The following is a 23,925-nucleotide window of genomic DNA, read 5'->3' on the forward strand; positions in this document are numbered from 1 at the left end:
AAAAATATTTTTAAAAAAATATAATATATATAATATTCAGATCTCAAATTTTGTATTTAAGAAATAATTTTAATGAATTTAGTGTTTAAAATTAATATAATATTAATTAATTTGTAAATTAATATATTTAATAATTTCAGCAGCATTGAAAATTGAGTACTTGAAATTTTTCTGGGCTTAACGTTTAGTTTTATCGACATCTTCTTACTTGTAATTTGTACAGCTTACGCGTTAGTGACGCGATTAAGTGTACCCAAAGTTGCACGAATCATCTGGCCAGGTCTCTCGGAACCACCCCCCCCCCCCCCCCCCCCCTCTCTCTCTCTCTCTCTCTCTCTCTCTCTCTTAACTCTTCGTCGGTTTGGTCTTCAGGAAGAATTTTATCTTTTCCAACACTCAACCCTGTGAAGGTACTATATTTCTCTCTCTCTCTCTCTCTAATTTGTTTTACCAATTCAAGCTCAATTCTGTATTGATGATCTTGAATTAAACTGACTGATTACAGAGACCGATTTGATTTTTCCTGCATCTTTTGCTTTGTGTATGATCAATCTCTCATCTTCTCCAACAATAAGCCTCCAAGGGTAGTTCAAGCTCAATTCTTTATCAGTCATCTTGATTTGAACTAATAAACAGACCTTTTTTTATTTCTTCTGTATCTGTGTCTCTTTGTACGATCACAAGCTCAGTTCTTAATTGATCATCTTGAGTTAATCTGATAAATAGACCCTTTTGATCTCTCTCTCTCTCTCTCTCTCTGTGAATTTCTTGTTCATAATTCTACAAATCAATCCTATATCAGTTCCCATTGAAGCTAAATACACAAATCCTTCTGATTACCTGTAAATTTTGTGGTGTTTGTATAACCAATTTATCATTTTATACTGTACAAATATATATATATATATATGTGTGTGTGTGTGTATGTGTATGTATATGTATATGTATAAAAAAGTCCATCAAGTCAGTGTACAATAATGGATAATTACAATCATTCATCTTCATACCCATATAATAATTCCTATGGATACCCTCATGTTCCACCTCCTTTAGATCATCCATATCCTCCTCCCAATTCTGGTCCTTACCCACCCCATCCATATCCTCCTCCTTATTACAGTGCTTCACATTCTGGCCCTCTAGCCTATCAATACCCACCACCTCCTCCTCCTCCTCCTGCTACCACCCATTCTGGCCCTTTGGAATATGGCTACCCTCCTTCGGCACATTCGGGTCCTCTTCCATATCCATACCACGGGTATCAAGTTCCCCCAGTAGCCTATTCCGCTCCTCAACCAAGCCTTCAACACCACAGTAGTTTCCAGTACGGTTCATCCCAGTATGATTATCAACACTCTGGACCATTACCATGTACAGAAGGCTATTCCAGTGGTCCATCCCGGGTTAATAGCTTGTCCAGCCTGCATCGGCAGGATAGTTCAGCATCTGTTGGGCCTGGATCGACAATGAATCATGGTGATATCAATGATAGTGTTTCTAATTATCCTTCGGCTTACCCACCTATAGATGATCTTTTAAGCGACGTGCATTTATCCAATAATCACCCATCTGCCCCTGAAATGCCTTCAGCACCACCGGTGTATAGTTCTTCTCCAAAATATCGGAATGCTAAGTATAATAACTCATTTTCAAGTAGTTTCGGGGCATCTGATTTGAGCCAGACTGGATCTTCTCCTGCATTATCCCATTCAACCTCACTTACTAATTCTCCATCTAGTCAGAGTTTGCATATTGTGCCGTCAAATTCTAAAGGGTCTTTAAAGGTTTTGCTTTTACATGGGAATTTAGAAATATGGGTCTATGAGGCAAAAAACCTTCCAAACATGGACATGTTCCATAGGACTTTAAAGGACATGTTCAACAAATTACCAGGGGGATTGAACACCAAGATTGAAGGGCACGTGAATAGCAAGATCACTAGTGATCCATATGTCTCCATTTCAGTAACTGGTGCTGTCATTGGGAGGACCTATGTGATTAGCAATAGTGAAAATCCTGTTTGGAAGCAACATTTTTATGTTCCTGTTGCACATCATGCTGCTGAAGTGCACTTTAATGTTAAGGACAGTGATGTTGTAGGATCTGAGCTTATAGGGATTGTGGCAATTCCAGTGGAACATATATATTCGGGAGAGAAAATTGAGGGAGTCTTTCCAATACTCAATAATAACGGGAAGCCCTGCAAGGCCGGAGCTGTTTTGAATGTCTCAATTCAGTACACCCCAATAGAGAGATTGAGCAGTTACCATCATGGAGTGGAAGCTGGTCCTGATTATTGTGGGGTTCCTGGCACATATTTCCCACTCAGGACAGGTGGAACAGTTACTCTTTATCAAGATGCTCATGTACCTGATGGATGCCTTCCAAATTTTCATCTTGACAACGGGATGCAGTACGCACATGGAAAGTGCTGGCGTGACATCTTTGACGCAATAGGCCAGGCCAGGCGTTTGATTTATATTACTGGATGGTCAGTGTGGCACAAAGTTAAATTGCTCCGAGATGCTGATTGTGCATCAGATTGGACTCTGGGGGATCTTCTGAAGTCTAAGTCACAGGAAGGAGTGAGAGTGCTGCTTCTTGTATGGGATGACCCTTCTTCAAGGAGCATCCTGGGCTACAAAACAGTAAGTAGTTTTCTTCATATCACACAATCAGAACAGTTACTGCAGTTGTATATTGGGGCATAATTTAAGGCTTCTGGTCTGTAGTATTATTTAATTGGCTTGTGTTCAACACTTTAATTCCATAAGCATAATGTTGAAAGTTTGATCCCTGCATTGCATACACAAACACAGAGAGAGAAAATATAATTGATTATTAATTTATTAATCATTCAAACCTTGATCCAATTGCACTTACATTTTATACACTTGTATGTCTGAATCAATCTCTGATTCTCCACTATTCGATGCTTTAATGCAAAATCTCAAAAACAAATCTCTGTTCGGCAACAGACACGTGGCCATTTGGGGCCAAATTTGAATGTAATTTTTTCACTCACAGTAAGCCAGAATACAGGATTAAATATCTGAGAGCAGTCAAATTTGAATTAGAATCTTGGGAATGCATACACCAACTTGCCTTGAATATGCTCTTTGCCTACTACTGAGTTTTTAGTTTCAAGTTGCTCTGGATTTTTATTCATGTGTGTGTGTGTGTGTTCTTGTCTACCCACTTCTTGCATTATCTTTTCTTGAATTAAATTCCTGACTAGGTTTAATAGGCTTTATGTCCCTGTATGTACCCAGAGATCCTGAGGTTTCAATGTTATGATGCTAAAAGTGTTTTTCTTGAATGTTTCCTTCCCTAATGTCTTTTTGGTGTCTTCCACAGTATTTCCAAAGATAATGTTTTGGTCTCAAAGTTCTATTAAATATGTCGGTAAACTGCAAAAAGACCCCTTGAACTACTAAATTCTTGCAAATACTAAATTTGATATTCTTCCTTAGGGTTATATGGGTAAAGTTCTAGAATCTTGAATCTATCAAATGGATTAAGGTCAAAATGGTCATTTTAAGGGCATAAGTCATAACAAAATAAATTAGTCATGTGTGCTGCATGTGACTGTACTTCCGTCAAAAATTTTGAACGGCAAAAGGACAGTAGGGGGTAATTGCTCGATTTTGGTTAAGTTCAGGGGGTTTCTTGCCAAAACAATAGTTCAGGGAGATTTGTTGCAAAAAATAATAGTTCAAGGGGTCTTTTGCAGTTTATTCTAAGTATAATTATTACTAATCTTACTAATACTTGACAAATGCAGGATGGAGTCATGCAAACCCATGATGAAGAAACTCGCCGTTTTTTCAAGAACTCTTCAGTGAAAGTACTACTTTGTCCCCGCGAAGCTGGAAAGCGACACAGCTGGATGAAGCAGAGGGTACGTTAGACATACAAATCCTATTTTTGGGTGTTCTATTTAATCCACATAAACAATTTGTACAGTTTCAACATCAGTTATAAGTTTATTCTGTCACTATTTGGAACTTCTGATACTTGAATAACAGTGTGAACTATAAGGACCTCATCATGTAGAAATATATTGCTGTAGCTTTTCCCATCTCTCTTGTGACATTTAAGCTCCTTTTCACATAGGAAATGGAACAGCAAATTATCAAATCAATTGGACTTGACTAGTTCACCTAATGTATGTAGTTCTGTTTTGTACATTTCATTGAACTTATTTCTTTCTTCTTTATTATCAGGAAGTTGGAACAATTTATACACATCATCAGAAAAGTGTAATTGTGGATGCTGATGCTGGCAATAATAGAAGAAGAATCATATCCTTTCTCGGGGGACTTGATTTATGTGATGGGCGTTATGATACTCCAGAACATCCTATATTTAGGACGCTGCAAACGGTGCATGCAGATGATTATCATAACCCTACTTATACGGTAATGTCTTAACCTTGTGTTATTTGTCCTGTTATTTTGAGTAGCTAAAGTTTTAAAAGTATTGTAATTGTGTACATTGATTATATATTACCTTGAGAAAGTCATAACGAACAATGCCCTTCCAGCAACTTATCTTCAAGAGGTGGGGCGGATGTTCCATTTTCTTGATTAGGTGGTTGGGCTACAACCTCTACTAGAAGCATGAGGTTGCAAATTGCTATAGATTTGAGATTTATTTTGAACGTATCCATGTGCTCATGCTTAAAGCATGGGTGAGGTGCTTAAGCTGTTTTACTACAGGGAACTTGTTGGCTTTCTACAACCTGTTAGAAGGTTTCTGAACCAGAGAGGATGCTGTCCCTGATTAGTATAAGCAGCAAACATTGTTGTATGAAGCTAAACTTTCAAAATGCATGATAAAATTAAGGGTAGGCAAGGCTGCAAACTGACCAATTTGCACACTAAGGTCAAGCTCATCTGCAGAATAGTTTGTGCAGGCTTGATCCTGAGCTAAAGTCTTAAGTTCATCAAGAAAATGAATGGAGCTTGAGCAACCTTGGACTCAGCCGAGGTAGGCCAATAAGGCAAAAGCATTACTGGATGAACATTTGGGTGTTCATACATTAAGTTGAAGTAATTGAAAACTGACTTATTCTGAAAATCTCTAGCAATTGAATCTTACTATTTGAAAATAGACTTTAAAAACCAAACATCAGATTGGGCCAATTCTTTATACTTATCCAGTGAAGCTCGAGCTAAAGTCTTAAGCTCATAAAAAAAAATTAACGGAGCTTGAGCAACCTTGGACTCGGCTGAGGTAGATCATTGTGGCAAAAGCACTATTGGGGGAACATTTTTGGTGTTCACATATTCAGTTTAGAAGTAAATAAAAAGCGACTTAGTCTGAAAATCTCTAGCAATTGAATCTTATTATTTGAAAATAGACATTAAAGAACCAAACATGAGAATTGGCCAATTATTGAACCAACCACCTTACCTAAAGGCAAATTTATAAGCACTTCTCTTGCATCTGTGCTGCTGCATGTCTCGTCAACTCTGATGAGTCAACTATTCTTTTGAAAGAAACATACATATGTTATTTTCCTCAATTGTGTAGTCTGTGAAATGTGAAAAGTCAGCTCACATATTAATAAAGTTAGATCAAATATGCAAATTTATATAAGTATTGTTATACTTCTTAAATTCTGTTGTGAGTTGGGATAATTATTATTATGGTAAAAACACTACATTTATATGGCCAATAGATAAATGTCCAATAGATTGGTATAGGGTATTTAAAAATTGTTTGTTCAAGGTACACAAATGGATTTGTTCTCTTTTAAAATGCATTTTATTAACTGAACAGGGAAATGTGGTTGGTTGTCCACGAGAACCATGGCATGACTTGCACTGCAAAATTGATGGTCCAGCAGCATATGATGTCCTGACCAACTTTGAGGAGCGCTGGTTCAAGGCTTCTAAACCCAAAGGCATTAAAAAACTGAAGACATCTTTATATGATGATGCTTTGCTCAGAATAGAAAGGATGCCTGAAATAATTGGGGCGTTTGATGCTCCATGCCTTAGTGAAAATGATCCTGAGGGTTGGCATGTTCAGGTAAATTGATATCAGTCAGTTGTTGTAACTGAGCTGGTCCTTTTAGTGTTGGTGTATGACAATATTCTATCATTTTTCGGCATTCTGCAAGTGCAGGTATTTCGTTCAATTGATTCAAATTCTGTTAAAGGCTTTAAGGATCCACAAGAAGCAATCGAAAAGGTAATTTAAAAGTAAATTACTCCTGTTTTAAGATTTCTACTTTACGGGGTTGTTTTGTTGGAAATTGATCGATACCTGTTTTTTTAACAGAACCTGATTTGTGGGAAGAATGTACTTATTGATATGAGCATACATACAGCATATGTAAAGGCCATTCGTTCTGCTCAGCATTTCATTTACATCGAAAATCAGTACTTCATCGGGTCCTCATACAATTGGCGCAATCATAAAGATTTAGGTAAGGAACTATTCTTTTCCACAAGTTGATGATGGATATAATAAGTTGAGGAACTTAAAAGTTTGTCACCTCACATTGTTAAAATGTGTTGTTCCTGATTGATACATTTATGAATCTGTTTTGAATATGTTCTTTGTGAACTTTGAAACGTGTGAAATACTCGTATCAAGTTGGGTCAATTTGTGACTGGAGAGGAGCTTCAGTTGCATTGAGTTGAAAGGAATGGACTCATTTTGGTTCCCTTAAATATTGGGCCATTATCAAATAGTTTATGTATCCACTTCATAAAGGAAAAGAGTTGAAACTTGGGTAATTTAATTTGTCTATTATAAACCTATGGTTTGGCTTTGGGTTTATCAATTTAAAGAAATGAATCTGATTTGGTGTATGAGTAACGTAATATTAAATAAATATCAAATTAATGGGTTTTAAGCACTATTTGGTGGACTTGAGAATGGGTTATGATTATCCTGTAGCTTTATTTATTTTTAAGATTTTTGGTTTTGGAAGGGGAAAGGGGGAGGATTGGGTTCCTTGATATCATAAAGTTGCCGGTTATGGACAACTGTTCCTTGGGCAGGTGGATATGAAGGTTTGCTATTAATAGGATAATGGAATTTGTAAATATCTAAGCCATGAGAGTGAGTGGTTTTCAGGAGAGGTGGGTACACCGTTAGGTTTGTGGAAAGGGATTAGAAGTGTTTGGAGCAGATTTGGTCTGTATGTAGCTTTCTGTGTGTGTAATGGAAGGCAAATTCACTTCCAGCATTATATTGGTGGGTTTCCTTTCTGAACTTTTAAGTTTTGCAACAAACAAGGAGCTATAGTGCAGGATTATTATTGGTGTCTTGTAACACTGGAATCCCATGTATATTAGAACAGCAGAAGTTTGGGACTGGATATGATTGGGCATTTCTTTTCTTTGTTATTCAGATCCAGAGTTCATTGGAGAATTGGGGGTTCCTGTAGCCCTCGATGAGTAACAAGAATGGAGCATTCTTGGTGAAATCCTTCTAAGCATCACAATTAAAGTGAGAATTGCTTTCCTATTGAAGGAAACACGGTGTTACATTGACCTTGTTGTTTGGGTAAGAGTGCTTTATAAAATCCCTAGCATTGACCAATTGACCGATAGGAAATGTCATCTTTTATATACTCAAAAGCAAGTGGCTTTTTTCGTGTGGTGGCTTCAGAGTTGTGTTCCGTATTGTTTATCTTTTGTGATGCGCAGTGATTCTTTTCTAGATTGGATCTTCATGCTTAAAGGCTGGCATGCACGTTCATAGTCTGGGTTTTAGAAAGTTATTGGAAGGATGGTTCCACATATTTGATGTGAGCCTTTAGATGAAGATAACTGAGAGGAATTTTGGGGGTGGGAATTTATGTTCAGAAGATCATGCTTTCCAGGAACTGAAATGCATTTCTTCAACGTCCCATTACTGCACAAGAATCAACTTCCAACAAGAACTATTGAGGACAATGAAAGAGGCTCTTGAAAGCTTCCCAAAGAGCCAATATTCCCCCATGGTAGCATACCTTTCACCCACCTGGCTTGGAGAAGGCTAAAAATCTATTCCCTGCAATCTCTGAGAATACCTCCTTGGGATGGTGGACAGCCTTTGACATTTCTTATTGATTTTGAAATTTCTTTTTGTGTTTGTGTGTGCGTGAGTGTGTGCGTTGGGGAGTGGGGTAGGGAAGAGCTTGAATAGTTGGCGGCTTCTAGTATTCCAAATTTAAGTGGGATCAATTTGGACCTGTCCTAATGGTATCTGTCAAGTCCAGGTTAGTTAGAACTTCATAGTCTCTTATGTTACCTCCCCCTAGACCAGGTCTAAGTCTCTGATGTTTTGCTTATGGTCACTTTTGCATGTTACTCAGTTAGGAATTTGGTGGATCCTCTTAAACAGTTTGACACTAATCAAATTTTCTATTTCATAGTTGAGTCAGGCACGTGGTTTGGACCCAACAACCACAGGGATCAGGGACAAATTATTTCAGTCACTCTGGTAACTGGGCATAATTTTTGAGAGTTTTTAGGAATTAAGACACTTGATAAGGTATAAAGCAGTCAGTGGGAGAGGAATAGACTTGATTTAAAAATATTTAAATTTCATTTTGTCACTAAAATTGTGGCTTATAGCAGCCCGGTGATAATGAAACATGTATATTCAGTTGCAAGTTAGTATAAGTCGGGGTAAGGCACCATATAATATTTATATTTAGAAATTAAAATATATATACACAGGTCGAAATGTTAGTGACTGCAATTTCCAATGTGTGTTTGTCGTGCGATCTGTATCTGCTGGCCTTCTCCTTTTGTTGTTTTCTCAGTTACAGAATTAGAAGGACTATAAGTTGGTGAGTTTTCTTAGTTTATTGGCAAGATTTACTAACCGGTACAGAATTTTGAGCAAATTCTCTTTCTACAGGTGCTAATAATTTGATTCCAATGGAAATTGCCCTTAAAATTGCCGATAAAATCAGATCACACGAGAGGTTTGCAGTGTATATTGTTATCCCAATGTGGCCTGAGGGCAATCCAACAGGTGGTGCTACACAGAGAATTTTATTTTGGCAGGTACGCACCAATTTTGCCTTGACTTGTATGTCAGTCAAGACGATTTTGATCTTGAAATGCATTATGCTTCCAGAAAAATCTTTTAAGAATGAACAACTTCTAGCAACTGTGATATTTTTCTTGTCAGTAAATTAATTCAGTTTCAGTGGACATCAGAATATGTATCATTAATCTGCTAAACATTATATCACCCCAAACCAGCTTAGCATTACAACTTTGTTGACGTGTAGTAATCATTCTGACTGTCACAGCACAAGACAATGCAAATGATGTACGAGACGATATACAAGGCTTTAGTGGAGGTTGGGCTTGAGGATGCATTCACACCACAAGATTATTTGAACTTCTTCTGTCTTGGAAACCGTGAGGCTGAAGGCTGGAGTGACACTTCAAACACTGAAAGTCCTGCGGCAAACACTCCTCAGGTCTCTCCCCGTTATCCCTCAAGTTAACAATTTCTGTAGTCAGTGATATACATCACTTGTTCTGATGTAAAAACCACTTTTCAAAATTTTTTTTTTTTTTTGTGATTATTTATTTATTTTTGTTTTTGTGTTTGTGTGTGTCTAGAGAAATTGTTTCCTTCGCTACCAGAAAACAACATAGTGGTCTTATTCTTTCAATTCCTCTTCAGTTTTGATTGATGCATGGGGGTTTTGTGATTTTTTTGGTTACCTGAACATAGTTCCTGAAGTTTCTGGTCTTTGCATAACAATCACATAAATTTCTATATTTTGGATTTTAGGCACTCAGTCGAAAGAACCGGAGATTCATGATTTATGTTCATTCAAAAGGCATGATAGTGGATGATGAGTATGTAATATTAGGTTCTGCCAACATCAATCAGCGCTCCATGGAGGGCACTAGAGACACTGAGATCGCAATGGGAGCCTACCAGCCTCATCATACGTGGTCTAGAAAGCTATCTTATCCACGCGGACAGGTAACTTATGAGCAGATAATATTTTGATGCTGATTTTTCATGATTTATTTGATGAGCTTGAAGGGAGATATGGAGGGGTGAAATTTTCTTTTAGTGTTGCATACTATCTATAGTACAAAATCTGTTGGTTTTTTGTAGGGAAAGGAAATAGGACTTGGAAAAATGATAAATACTTTTAGCTGTCATTTTTTTTTTTTTTTTTACTTAAGATACAAAAATACTCACTTCCTGTGATAGAAAAGACAAGCATAAATTCAATTTTGAAGTATTTGAACATGTATCATATGAGTCATTATTTTTAGGAATGTTTTCTCTAACATATGTTAAAGCGGTTGTATTGGTGTTTGTGTGTGGGGGGGAGAGAGAGAGTGAGGAGAGGGAGTTTTCTCCCAAGTTTTGTTGATGAGAAATTGAAGACAAGCACGCATGGTAGCTTGTCACTTAATAGACGAGAATATTTTTTTCTTTTGGGAGTTTGAAACATATGTTACAGCAAATTTTCTTGAAAGATGCAACAGAGAAAAGCACCATTGCAATAATATTTATTTGACATGAAAAGGCAATGAAATGTTTTGCACGGCAACCTGCATGCAAGGAAAAGCTGTGATCAGCTATTATTGCATTTCCATGTGATACCAAGTCCCTTGTCAACTTCGTAGATATATTGAGTGGTCACTAGGACATTCTATGTGGATGTAGTCTACGTTTTGTTTTCCAGAGCATTTCCATGGTTGGGGTGCAGATGTTCAACGGTATCTAACCAGCTGCTATGTGGAAATTTGTGTATTGTAGATCTATGGATATAGAATGTCGCTATGGGCAGAGCATACTGGAGTTGTTGAGGATTGCTTTTCACGTCCAGAGTCTCTGGAATGTGTGAAACGAGTTAGAGAAATGGGTGAAATGAACTGGAAGCAGTTTGCAGCTAACGAGGTGACAGAAATGAGGGGACATCTCCTAAAATACCCAGTTGAAGTTGATCGGGGGGGCAAGGTTAAGCCCCTTCCTGGATGTGAAACTTTCCCAGATGTGGGAGGGAACATAGTTGGATCATTTCTTGCCATTCAGGAGAATCTAACCATCTGATCAAACTGATGATAGTTGACCCAGAAAAAGAAAAGAAAATTATTGTGTACAATAATTGAGTTATAAATCAGGAGTGGAACTACAGTTTTGAGTTGTGTTGATGTAATGATATTAAATACCAATGATGATGTATATACTTTTTCTTTTTTCTTTTTTCTTCTTTTTTTTTTTTTCTTTCTGTGTGTGGGGTTTCCTTTGTGTGCACAACAATGTTACCAGATTTATACAATAGTCATCATCACATCTTATACCATGTGTTGTATTCAGCGTGATGAAATTCATGTACTATACATGTCAAAAAAAAAAATTTAATAAATCATGTACTGTATCAGCAAGAATTCAAAGGAATGGAATTTTCTGGAATAGTAGTTGGATGAATATGTGTTTAAATGTATCATTGTTTTTTTCTTTTCCTTTTTTTGTTTTAAAAAATGGGTAGACACACAAATACAATAAAGTATAAAATAAAATAAAATAAAATAAGAGAAGAAGATAAGATTAGCAACAAAATTACGTGATAATTAACATATTTTAAGAGTGGAACGGGTGATGATGTTAAATTTTTTTTTAAAATATATGTGTATATATTATATAGGTCTATAAGAGAATGTATAGGTCTTTTTGAACTTTGGGATGGTAAAGGGGGTCTTTTTGAAAATTGTATTGGAATTCAATTGGGCATTTATATAATTGATTAAAAGTTTATATACAAAATTAAAATAACAAAGAAATTAGCTGCCCCCACCGATGACTGGACCCTATGTGGCTCCGCTATAATTGTTGCAGTATTTATGCATGTATACCTAAAATGGCTGCGCTTGGCGGGGTATTTAGGCTAAATAAATTCAATTTCTAGATTTGAACCGTGCTCAATACAATGCACAATGTGGAACACTTGTTGGAGCACTTCAAGAACAATCTAGCAGGTTTCATTTAGCCAATGAAAAGTCTAGAAGAAACCATTTAAGTTCTAACTATCCAATTTTTGAATTAATAAATTACATTTTAAAATTCTCATAATATGTGTAATCTTATATACATCATTCTATGGAGTATTCTAAAACCACATTTTAGAATTCTCATGGCTGTTAGATCGTTTACACTTACATAGATGTTAGTCATTCATTATAAATTTTTTGACCTATATACGGAAATGGGAGTTGATTTACTCCTCAGCAAGTGATTAAGTTGTAAGACTTCTTTCTAAATTCATACAAGTCTTGTGCATTCTCTCAAATTCTCTTTAGCAAGTAGCACTTCAAAATAATTACAAATATTATTGCTAATGTTTAAAATGGCTTTCAAACTCTTATTTCAAAATATCAAAATATCTTTGTTAAAATTATATAATTTCAAAATATTAAAATAGATAATTGAGAACTAGTTTGACTAGCAAATAAGAATTACATATTTGATAGGGTTAAATGAATCTGTAACGAAAGTATCTCATCCTGTCATTCTTGATGTAATTTGCCATGCTAAATGATTGCTCATCTTTTAATTCTGTAGATAAAATCTTTCTTAATTTAGTTTGTCTAGAAGGTTGGTCTCATAATGTCACTGTAATATTAAATTTATGTTACAACTTACAGTAGAAAAGTTAATGCTTGAATAAAAATATTGCAAGCTTTTGTAGATGAATGTTATTTGCCAACCTAATATTTTGAATCAAAAAGTTGCAAACGTTTGAAGATGAATGTCATTTGCCAACTTAATAGATTAGAGAATTTCATCGAAATTTGCCGCACCTATTGTGACTTTTTTTTCTTGGTATAAATTCATTTTTAGATAATTTTTTTCTATCTTACAAGTGTATTCACCATATGCAAATGGCATTCTTGATCATGCCTTCTCATGAACTCCAGATGTTTAACTTGTATTTACAGGACACATGCCGTCTCATGGACTCCAGATCTTTAACTTATATTTAACACTTGTTATATCAGCTTTGTATATGCCAAACTTTTGATAGTAATTAACACCTATTATTTCACTAATTAATGTTATAGTTTCACTAATTAATTTCATAGATTTAGTATCACCTTAATATCAGCCATTAATACTGAACAAGAGTTCGATAATTTCCTAACTTTTTGAACAGTTCGATAATTTCCCAACTTTTTTGATATTTTTGAATTATATAACTATAAGAATAAAATTTTAGTATTTTAAAATAACAGTTTGAAGAATATTTTGGACCTTAACAATAATTCTTAATATATTTATAATTATTTTATTTAATTCAATCAAATTGAAAATTTAACTTTTAAAACAGATTATTTTATTATTAAGAACTCTTGTAATTTTGCTCCATCAAATCAGAATCCTTTGGAAATGAAATAATAGGATGTGAAATAGAAATTCCCATATCTTCCCTTATATATTTGTACTTAAATGCTCACAATGGAAAGCAATCTATGGTGTCTTTCCTTGATAAAACTGGAAAGTAGTAAAAAACCTAAATGAATACAAAAATCCAGCATAGCAGCACGAAATACTCGGTCCCTATAATTTAATTAGCTCTATATAGGCAATTTTTGGTACAGGCTTAGGAAACACTCATGAGACATTTACAAGCTTTGCTCGACGAGTTTTCTCATCGACCTCTACTCGGAGACCAAGTCCAGCAATTTCAGGCACATCAACAGATCCTTGAAGCTCCAATTCAGCTACTACCTTTTGGTTTTCTGCATTCCCTTCTAATAAGTTCCTTACTGACCAGATACCCCATTCCCTCAAGTATGGGTTATCTTCATCAATAACACATTGCTGCAATAGCAGAAGAATTCCATTCCTCTGTCTAATTTCATCTTGCACACGCTTCCTCCTGTATGCACAGTTGCCGATCACTGCAACAATGTCTCTTCGAAACCCTTCGTAAAGACAAAGCTTAGCTGAATAAGTCGTTCTTTCTTGGTTCTCACCTTGTTTCATTGCTTTCCTTATCATTGCTGGAGGCTCGAGGTCATGAAGCAAGCGTAAAAGCAATTCTAGAAGTCCCGAGGATAGTAGTGAATCAACAACATCTACCGAACCCCCCTCCTTAAATCCTCCTAAACCATCACAGGAGCAGATATCTCTCAAAATGGTGAGGGAATACCCTAGGACGTCAACAACGGTAGATCCTGTTGGAAGACCAGACTTTCTTCTTGAGACAGAATCAACAACTCCAGTAGCTTTTCTCAATAGATCAAGAACACACAAAGCAAAGTCATTGGAAACAAATACATCACCAAGTCGCTCATTCAAGATCTTTGATAGAACATTCAAGAGAAATGCTTGTTCTGATACGAAAGCGCCCCTGGGTTGGACACTTTTACAGTTTCCCGAATTGTCAAGTGGGCATAATTTAGAGAACAATTGCGGAAATTGATTTTCTTCTAAGCAGATAATGGACAGAAGCAATTTGAACCAATCTTCACCAAAGCCAACTGGTAAGACTCAAAAAGAAAGGAATAAGGATTTTGTTTCTTTGTTTTTTGTCCCAAGTACAGACATATAATCAAATCACTAAGAAAAAAGAAACCAGACACACAAAGCACAAGTAAAGCAGCTTTCAGACTTACCTGCTGAAGTAGTCTGTAAAATTTCCGCCATGACAGGCAACCCTTGATCTCCAGAAAGCCCGTCAATTAGTTCATGACTACCGGTGCAACATGCATAAATAACCATACACAGCGGATCGCAAGTCTCCCTTTTCTGGACTCTAGCAATCTCAACAAACTTGAGTGGAAAAAACTGATGCCAAATAGCACGCTGATGGTCTTCTCCAGCCAGTGAAACATTTGCCAGAACTTGCAAAGCCATGCGAGTTATCACATAATCCGAATCAGAAGTAAACCCAACAAAATTTAACACATGTAAAACAATTTTAACCCCATTTTCTTCAATAAAAGACTTTTGATTTGCTGCTTCTCCAGCACAAAGGTTTCTCAGGAGCTTCAGAGACAAAAAGAGAAGGTGACTAGCAGAAGGGTAACACAGGTTCTGACAGAGCAGAAGGACCGTTGGCAGAACATTCTTGAAAGCAAGGTCAGAGCGGCCGTCAGGGGATCTCGAAACATCTATTAGGATTTTTAGAGCTTTCTCTAGGGTAGAGGAATTTGAAGCAGTTAGCAATGGCTGGAGAATATTTTCTGGTAAAGAGAACACTGGTAACGAAGCATCATCCATTAACAAACCAGAAAAATAAGATCAGATTAACATAAAGGAGGGAAGAATGCAGCAATAGCGAGTTAAGAACCACTTCTGATGTCAAGAACTTCAACGAAAAGTATTCACTTTTTCGATGCAACAAATATAATGATCACCTGCACAGACAGATGTCAAAATTTAAGACATCGAATATTGGGGTTAAGCACATTGATAGATTATCAATTGTAATGCACTCCGCTGGTTCCAGAGTCTAGAAATCATCCATTAAAAACCTAGAATTATAATAATAACAGTAATAACAAACATAAGAAAAATAATGCCACAGCTGAGCTGACCAAATTCAAATTTCAATTCTATACAATCTAGATGCTATACTACAGTGCCTAAGCCCTCCTTGTATAATCACAAATCATAATTTATCTCAATATATGATCTCGACCCTCTTGCTTTTGGCATGCAATGGATAAACATTTTTCCTTTTAAACTAATAAACAAGCTAATTGTGTCTTCTTTTAAACAAGAAACAAACCAAAAGCTCATCAAAGTTGATTTACATTCATTAGGTGTTCACAAGCATTGTTGTCATTTTTGACAGTTCGCTAAAACGATAGACGGAGTAGTTATTTTAGACATTGTTTCCGCTTTTAGTATACTGTCATAAGCTTATGATTCTCCCTTATATTTGAAGGCCATATTTTACAATCTCTGTAACTTGGACACCCTAGTACCGACACCAGTTTTTTGAGGCATTATGTAAAACACCTTGACAGCTAAATCAAAGTAGCACCCACCGAATACTCAATGGCAATCCAAGTATTTGTAAAATCAAATCTCAGTATCCAAAACAATTAAATGAGCAGGAGCTCAATATATATCAACTGGGATATAGCCCAAAAAAAAAAAAAAAAAAAAAAAAAGGAAATATAGATTTTGTGTGGATACATTTAAGTGCACAAGCAAAAACACGACTATGATTTTTCCTACAAATGAATATGTAGCAAAAAATAGAGCATCAATAAAGGAAAAAAAAAAAAAAAACGGCTGAATTGCAAGAAACCCCTTTTAAAAATTCTTGGCATACCCCCCCCCCCCCCCCCCCCCCCCCCCTTCTCAATTAACCGAGAGGGGTTACTGAAGATAAAAAATGACTAAAATACCCAACCATTGATTAGGCTTTGTTTGGACATCTGCATTATGCTTGCTTTTTCTCTTTTCTTTTCTTTTCTTTTTTTTTGCTAAATGAGACGTCGTTTTTATCTCTCTCCTGTCTAAAATACTCTTCAATATCTAACAAAACTCAAACCCAAACCTCTCTCTCTCTCTAAGATTATAACTTCTGTACCGAAAGAATATAATAATGAAATGATTTGAGGAATCTACTCCTTTATGCTTTGAACACTATATTGATATCTAGCATAAATCTAACAGAAAAAGAAATTAGGAACTCAGCTGTGCATAGTTCAAAAAAATATCAACTGAGTCTAAAAGTTGATTAGGTTAAAGTTGCAATCAAGGAGGGAAATAGCTAAATGCTAGAACTGTCGTGATAGGCAATTAGTCTAGGATATTGCAATGATCTAAGCTCCTTCTCATAATCTACAATTTGGCAAACAATGAATGAAGCTAAATTGCTTGATTCATGGGTTCCTGTCATGCTTGCAAAGTATTTTATCTGCCTTCTACCATATACAATTCTCCTATCTCAACATCAAAGACATCTACAACTAGACTAGCAAAGTGTACCTTATTTTAGATGGGCCACCAAAAAATTCTCTGCTATTGAAACAATACCTGAACAAGATAAATGACAAACTTATGTAAAACAACTTTTATGTGTTGTTGATTGACCCTTTGCTTGGTTGTGTGGCATTTCGGGGTTTCGCATCCTTTCTGTTCGTTTCTATTGCTGTAATGTCCTGGGGTATGGTAGCTCATTTAAAATTTTTCTCTTTAGTAAATTCCCATCAGTAAAAGGAAAATAGAAATGTTGTTTCTTTTTTTTTTTTCCCCCATCTTTTTACACTTTTTTTGCAGAAAAAAGGTTGAAATTCATTATGGGAAAGAATACAAAACGAACCAAAGTTAAGCCATCAAAAGCAGTTGTAATACAGATGAAAGAAGGGTTGAAAAATAAAATTTTCAATAATAGAAAAATCAAGAATTTCTATTTAGAGGGGACAAATGCTCATAAGGAAAGAAACTAGGAATTCAGCCGGCTCTCTTACAGCGAACTTGAATAAAATTTTAACAAGCAGTGTCCCTAAGAAATATGTATATATATATATATCAAAAAAGAATGAGAAAGAAGCATGGATGCGGATGCACTGGTGATTTCTAGAATAGAGCTAAGGTGCCAAAATAGATATACAAACATTAAAGGTGAATGGAATAATAAGAACAAGGGCCTCTAATGAGAGGGCAATCTGTTCATATTGCGCCGGTGAGTTCACACACACACACACATCAAAAAAGCTCACTGCCTTAATACCAGTAAACCATCTTAATCACACATCATGAGAAATCAACCTTGGGTCATCTGACCATAGAGAGATAGGAGCAGCGTGGTACAACGAAGGACTGATTTCGAACCATGATTGTGGTGCTGAGGAGAGAGAAGAGACATATAATGTTAGAGAGAGAGAGAGAGAGAGAGAGCATTGGGTTTGAGTTTTGTTGGATCTTGAAGAGTGTGTTTTAGACAGTAGAGCGAGAGAAAAACCACGTCTCATTTAACAACACTAAAAGAAGAAGAAGAAGAAGAACGCATAAAGCAGATGTCCAAACAGTGCCTAATTAGTGGGTGGATATTTTAGTTATTTTCTGTCTTCGTAACCCCCTTCAGTTAATTGAGGGGGGGATGTCAAAAAAACTCGCAAGGGGTGTTTACCGCAAATGGTTAAAAGTCAGGGAGGTTTCTTACAATCTAAGAAGCACGGACACGGATACGACACGACACCAACACGGCAAATCCAAAAAAATTAGGACACGGACACGGCAAATAGTATATATATATAGATATATATATATGATGTAGTACTTTAAAAATTACTGAGTGTTACTATTTTTCATCAACCTCACAATGAAAAAAAAACACAAATTATAACTCATAACTAATAAACTATAAAAGAACAATGTTGCAGAGTTATAAAACCAAATAAAAACAAGACATTAAAATAATTACTAGTATCATTTAATCATCATTGCAACTTTACTCCAAATACAAAAGCATAGACAAAAAGGACTATTAACATTCATGACTATTTAACATTCAGGACTTTACTTTAGCACTTAACATTTACAAAAACCTAAAGGCTAGTCCCCAAAAAAGATACAAAACCAAGTCAGTGTACTATAATCTATTCCCATCCATCATTTGACCTAGAACTTTTACCATTTACAATACCAAAAGGGTAGTACAAAACAAAAAAAAAAAAGAACATATCAGCATTCAAAAAAAAAAAAAAAAAATTCCAGAAGTGTCCATGCCATGTCCGTGTCCGCGGAGCGTCCGTGCCGTGTCCGCAGAGTGTCCGTGTCGTGTCCGAAAATAAAATAAAAAATAAAAAATTCCAGACACGTTTTTTGGCGTGTCCGACATGTGTTGGAGCGTGTCCGACGCGTATCCGTGTCGGACACGGATTCTTCGCCCATTTTGGAGTGTCCGTGCTTTCTAGTAAAAGGGTCAACAAGATTAACCCATTTACTTAACCGTGTCGGGTTAGGGTTGAAGGGTTCAACCCGTGTAACACGTTTATGACCCATTTAACTCAACATGTTATAATCGTAAATATAACTTATGCAATATATTACCTGTTTAAACCAATTTACTATAGATAGTTAAGTTATTTCAACATAAATCTTGTCTATGTCTTATGATTTTTCTTTTTATTTTGAATATTTGGATTAATTATGACAAATGTTTTCTATTATTTAGTATTTGATTAAATATTAAATGTCTCGTTTTGATAAACAGGTCATTAAACGGATTAACACGTTTACCTGTTTAATAAACAAGTTGAGTTTGTATTGAGGATTCTTAACACGATTATTAAATGGGTTTAGTTTAGGTTTACCTATTTAGTATAATACCCTTACATCGACACGACACGAACACGATCCACAAACACGAATTGCCACCGCTATTCACCGGTAACTGACGCCGGATAAAGCTGATAGATGACGTCAGAAAGAGAAATCGCTGGAGGATTTGGGAATTTTGGGGCTAGGGCATAGTCGCGTAAGAGAAATTGAAAAATCTATTTGGCGCTAGGAAGGAAACGCTATTTTCTTTTTGGGTTAATTACACTCACATTCCCTTTGATCTATTGACAGACAGATGAAACTTAGCTCCTTTTTGAACAATCACATCCCTTCAAGTTTGCTTAGCTCTTTTTTGAACAATCACATCCCTTCAAGTTTGCTAAATTAACAATCACACCCCTTCAAGTGTCGGTGAAGTAGGGCTGCAAACAGGGCCAGGCCTGAGATTCCAAATATTTTGAGAGGCCCTAAACGAACTTTCAAATGTGAGGCCCTTAAGTTTCACACGCAAAAAAAAAAATTTAAGAGTGCGAAATTTTAAGACGTTTTCAAATTCTACAACTAATATAATTGTGCGCCTGTCCATTGTGCATAAGACAACTAACTAATAACTATAAATTTATCACCACCAACAAATAATTATGTGCCTGTACAGTGTGCATAAGACAACTAACTAATAACTATAAATCTATCACCACTAATAAATAATTGTGTATCTGTACAATGTGCTTAAGACAACTAACTAATAACTATAAATTTTTATCACCACCAATAAATAATTGTGCGTCTGTGCAGTTTGCATAAGACAACTAACTAATAACTATAACAATAATAAATAATTGTACGCATGTGCAGTGTGCATAAGACAGCTAACTAATAACAATAAATTTATCAATTAAAGGGTGCGAAATTTTCACAGGCACAAAATAAAAAATGAAGAGAACAGTTTACTAGAGAACAGAAAACTGCAGATCCTTTTGCAGTCATTGTTTATACAGCTACTAAAATTTGATGATTACAGATGACAAAAATATGTGGAGATGAGGTAACTATATATAAATAGTAGGCTGAACTTGTAGCACTGAAGAAGTGGTGGGACTTTTAGAGTTTTAGGTTATATGTGGCATCCACCATCATATATAGTTTTGTCTTTCACTCTTTATATTACCTACACTACACTTTGTGGGTGTTTTTTTTTGGGAGCCAATTACCCCTTTCTTGATTTCAGGATGAGGAATCAACTTTAGTAGCAGTGCAGAAGACCTGTGCAAATTAATAGAAAAACCATTAACTTTTGTTTTGTTAAAGCCTGTTCTTGATTTCCATGTGTTTGTACATTCTAATGGCAAGTGCTTTGACAGTATTATTAACTGAAATCGTAGCTGAGCCAACTTCAAATAACATCAATAATGGTGGTATGTATTTCATATAAAAATAAAATATAAAAAAACTTTTAAGTATGAGCATAATTTAGAGATCGAAAAAGTTAGTTATTACCTCGACGGTTCAACCCACTAGAAGGGATCCTTAATTTTCGTAGGATTGGATGTGAAAATGCAAAAAAATATGAGGAAAAGGGGTATGGTTGCTGCTGTTGTGAATTGGCGTGGAATTAGGGAGAGGAAAAAAAAAAGGTACCTGCCATAGATTATGGACTCGATCGCCATGAAAGACACATGTAGAAAAGCACACATTTATTAAAATACTAAGAGAACCATAGCCATCACACACAGTGACTACAGACACACAAAAAAACCCTGGTTTCGAAGCTACTTTTCACTATTGAAACAAAGGTAAAGCCCTATTCAAACGAACCAAAGTTAGAATAAATCAAATGATGAGATGAACGAAAGAAAAATATATATATAAAATATCGATTCATGCAAAAGGAGAGAGAAGAGAGAGAGAGGATGGACATACCTTGTCACCTGAGGCGATAGCGGAGGCTACGCCCAGAGGAGTGTCTGAGCAGGATTGTGTCGTCTGAAACTTGCCCTACCTTAATTTATTTTTTATTTTTTATTTTTTTATCCATCTATGGGCCTCGAGGCCCAAGGCGACCAAGACTTATCCTAACTTAAATTTTTTTTTTTTCCACGTCCCCAAGGCCGGCCTGGATGCAAATGAACCAAGCCGAGCCGAGTTTTGACATGCTTGGTCTCGGTTCGCCGCAATCTGGGAGGTGCTCGGGCTCGTCAGAATATTGGCAAGCTCGAGCTCGGGCTCGTTTGCACCATTTTATTTTCAATTCTGATTCTATATGCAATTTGTGAACCGGAAGAAGAGGAAGATATGAACACATATGCACGCACACACATATATATATATATATATAATTCACAACAGAGTATTGTATATACAGGGGCGGAGGGACTGTGGGCCCAAGAGGGGTGTTTGCCCCCTGAAAAAACAAAAATTAATACTATTATGTGTGTGTTTTTTTTTTTTGAAAGTTCAAATATACCCCCTCTCAAAAAAATATTTAATGATATATCGAGGGTGATTCAATCATTTTATATATCAAAATATTCAGCACAGTTGCACTAACTATTTTATTCTATAATTTGCATTGGCATTGAATTATTTTTTTGTTTGCCTTCTGATTTGAAAAAATAAAAATTAAAAATCTTGAGTTATAAATGTGTGTATATATATATATATATATATACCTTGAGGTTGTATGATATCATCAATAATTGTGCATGGCTCCCTTTTTGCAATTAATTTCATTATTCCTCCATTCTTGTCTTTAAAGAATATGAAAACTTGAAGTGTCGGTGAAGGCAGGACCGGCCCTGACCCAAGGCTACCAAGGCGGTCGCCTAGGGCTTCAAAATTTATAGGCCCATGAATGATGGGCCACTAAAAAAAAAAATTGAAACCAAATGCAGCAAATCATTTAAGGGGCCTCAAAATTTATATGCCCATGAATGATAGGCCACCTAAAAAAAAAATTTGTAACCAAATGTAACAAATCATTTAAGGGATCTCAAAATAAATAAATAAATAAATAAATGTATAAAGGGCCTCACTTTTAAAGTTCGCCTAAGGCCTCTCAAGATTTTTTCAATCTCAGAGCCATCCCTGGGTGAAGGGAGAGGCTGGTCGTTGCCGATCTCTGGAAATATTGAAGGGCCGGTGAAAGGAGAGGTTAAACGTCACCGATCTTTGGAAATATTGAAGGGCCGATGAAAGGAAAGTTGGTTAAGTGATCGTTGCCGATTGTTGCATAAAGTGAGAAGAAGAACGTCACGGATGCCGGATGCACATCGTTGCAGACAATGATCTAAGATTTTAGGGATTTGGTTTGTGTTAGCAAACTTAACATAAATGGGTATGTTGTTGGATATTTAAAATGAAATAAATATGGGTCATTTTTTGTTGGGTTTAATAGGAATGTATTTTACAAATAGGCTCATGTAATAATGGATCAAATATGTTGGGCTGGATCAAAAACTTATAAATTACTAATAAACGAGCTTGTTCACGAACCTAACGAACCGAGCCTACCATTGATCGGGTTTGGCTCGTTCATTAAACGAGCTCAAAATTTGTGTTCAAGCTCAGCTCGTTTGCTAAACGAATAAGTCCTTAACGAGCTGACTCTGAACTGTTCATGAACAGATTCATTTGCAATTCTAAGTGTCAGTGTCCGACACGAATAGAATACCGGTACGGCTCAAAGGAGTGTCTTCTTAGATTTCATTCAATAAAAACTCCTTATTGAATGAGCTATCCATGTTGGTTTGGTTCAGATAGGTATCCTACATTGAGTAAGTGGTGTGGCCTCAGCCGTCTGACCAACCCCACAGTGCTACGATCCAGCTCGTCCGGGGCCCACATATTAGATGGGACCACCAGCATGTGGACCCATTTATTTATTTTTTGCCTTTCTTTTTTTTTGGGTAAGACAACCCATATTCTTAACAGGATAGCAGAATAAAAAAGGAGCCCTAGAGACGTATTAATTTCACTCACCGTGTGGAATCTGATCCGTCCATTAACCCTTCTCTACTTTTTCAGAAGATTAATGGTCCATCTCTTAACTACACCCCCACTTTTAGCATGGCTGGTATTGGTGGTGATGGAGCTGCGGTCCCACAAACATTTCCACGTGGCCAATACTATTAGAATTTCCACACCAGCAAAATTTACATCCATTTGCAAAAAAATTAACAAATAAGACTCACCAAAATAAATACTATGTAAATTACAATAGTTAGGTGCACTTGTAATCTTTCAAAAACATTCCAATAAATACATTAATAAAATTGTATTAGAGTAATAAAAATGGTAAAACTTACTCTACTCATCTAGATTTAGTATACATGAATTTCTTTTACCATTATACTTGTGTTAAAAATCTATAAAACAAGTATAAGAGTTTTACGATGTCAACTGAAAACGAATATATACTTAAGGATAAATTAAAAGCATAGTATCTCTTTTCATAATTTCCTTCAATTTATTTGAACGCATAAGTCGTGAATTCTAAACTTTTTACTATAAGTAATTATGATAAATGACTCTATAAAGATTGACAATATATATATATATATATATATTGGAAATTGTGACTCACAATTAGTCACATTTCTTCAAAAAAATCTCAAAAGGGACACATTTTTGGAATAGATGGAGTAATAAATTGATTGGAGAAAGAAAAAAGGAAAAGCTAAT

General features: G+C 35.8%; 2 protein-coding genes across 4 annotated transcripts; one reads left to right on the top strand and one right to left on the bottom strand.

Moving 5' to 3' along the window:
• The first annotated feature begins 320 nt into the window (after positions 1 to 320).
• Positions 321 to 11,302, top strand: LOC132276599 (phospholipase D beta 2-like). 3 transcript variants are annotated; one of them, XM_059778093.1, is made up of 11 exons: positions 323 to 410; positions 506 to 2,648; positions 3,785 to 3,901; positions 4,227 to 4,421; positions 5,788 to 6,039; positions 6,136 to 6,201; positions 6,292 to 6,439; positions 8,872 to 9,020; positions 9,272 to 9,445; positions 9,766 to 9,963; positions 10,756 to 11,302. In XM_059778093.1, exons 2-11 carry the CDS (start codon positions 978 to 980, stop codon positions 11,047 to 11,049), a joined length of 3,264 nt encoding a protein of 1,087 aa, XP_059634076.1. In that variant the 5' UTR covers positions 323 to 410; positions 506 to 977; the 3' UTR covers positions 11,050 to 11,302. The 3 variants fall into 3 exon arrangements, with proteins under 3 accessions (XP_059634075.1, XP_059634077.1, XP_059634076.1); XM_059778092.1 differs by having other exon boundaries at positions 321 to 2,648; XM_059778094.1 differs by lacking the exons at positions 9,766 to 9,963; positions 10,756 to 11,302 and having other exon boundaries at positions 321 to 2,648; positions 8,872 to 8,988; positions 9,272 to 9,333.
• Positions 11,303 to 13,399: 2,097 nt separating this feature from the next.
• On the bottom strand, positions 13,400 to 21,317 carry LOC132276600 (uncharacterized). Its single transcript, XM_059778095.1, has 3 exons — positions 21,166 to 21,317; positions 14,616 to 15,359; positions 13,400 to 14,480 (listed from the first exon to the last, which is right to left on the bottom strand). The coding sequence occupies exons 2-3, from the start codon at positions 15,220 to 15,222 to the stop codon at positions 13,609 to 13,611; spliced, it is 1,479 nt and encodes a 492-aa protein (XP_059634078.1). The 5' UTR covers positions 15,223 to 15,359; positions 21,166 to 21,317; the 3' UTR covers positions 13,400 to 13,608.
• Positions 21,318 to 23,925: the final 2,608 nt, after the last annotated feature.

Source organism: Cornus florida, unplaced genomic scaffold, assembly GCF_030987335.1.
Source record: "Cornus florida cultivar Cherokee Brave unplaced genomic scaffold, ASM3098733v1 CherokeeBrave_3.0.0_Hap2_Chr10, whole genome shotgun sequence".
NCBI classification, from domain to species: Eukaryota; Viridiplantae; Streptophyta; class Magnoliopsida; order Cornales; family Cornaceae; genus Cornus; species Cornus florida.

Bases quoted from the DNA above. Each gene is read 5' to 3' on its own strand.
- LOC132276599 (XM_059778092.1), top strand. From the start codon at position 978: ATGGATAATTACAATCATTCATCTTCATACCCATATAATAATTCCTAT. The intron at 6,440-8,871 runs GTAAGGAACTAT...CTCTTTCTACAG, and splicing joins GCGCAATCATAAAGATTTAG to GTGCTAATAATTTGATTCCA. The intron at 9,021-9,271 runs GTACGCACCAAT...TGACTGTCACAG, and splicing joins AGAGAATTTTATTTTGGCAG to CACAAGACAATGCAAATGAT.
- LOC132276600 (XM_059778095.1), bottom strand. From the start codon at position 15,222: ATGGATGATGCTTCGTTACCAGTGTTCTCTTTACCAGAAAATATTCTC. The intron at 14,481-14,615 runs GTAAGTCTGAAA...GAGTCTTACCAG, and splicing joins TTTACAGACTACTTCAGCAG to TTGGCTTTGGTGAAGATTGG.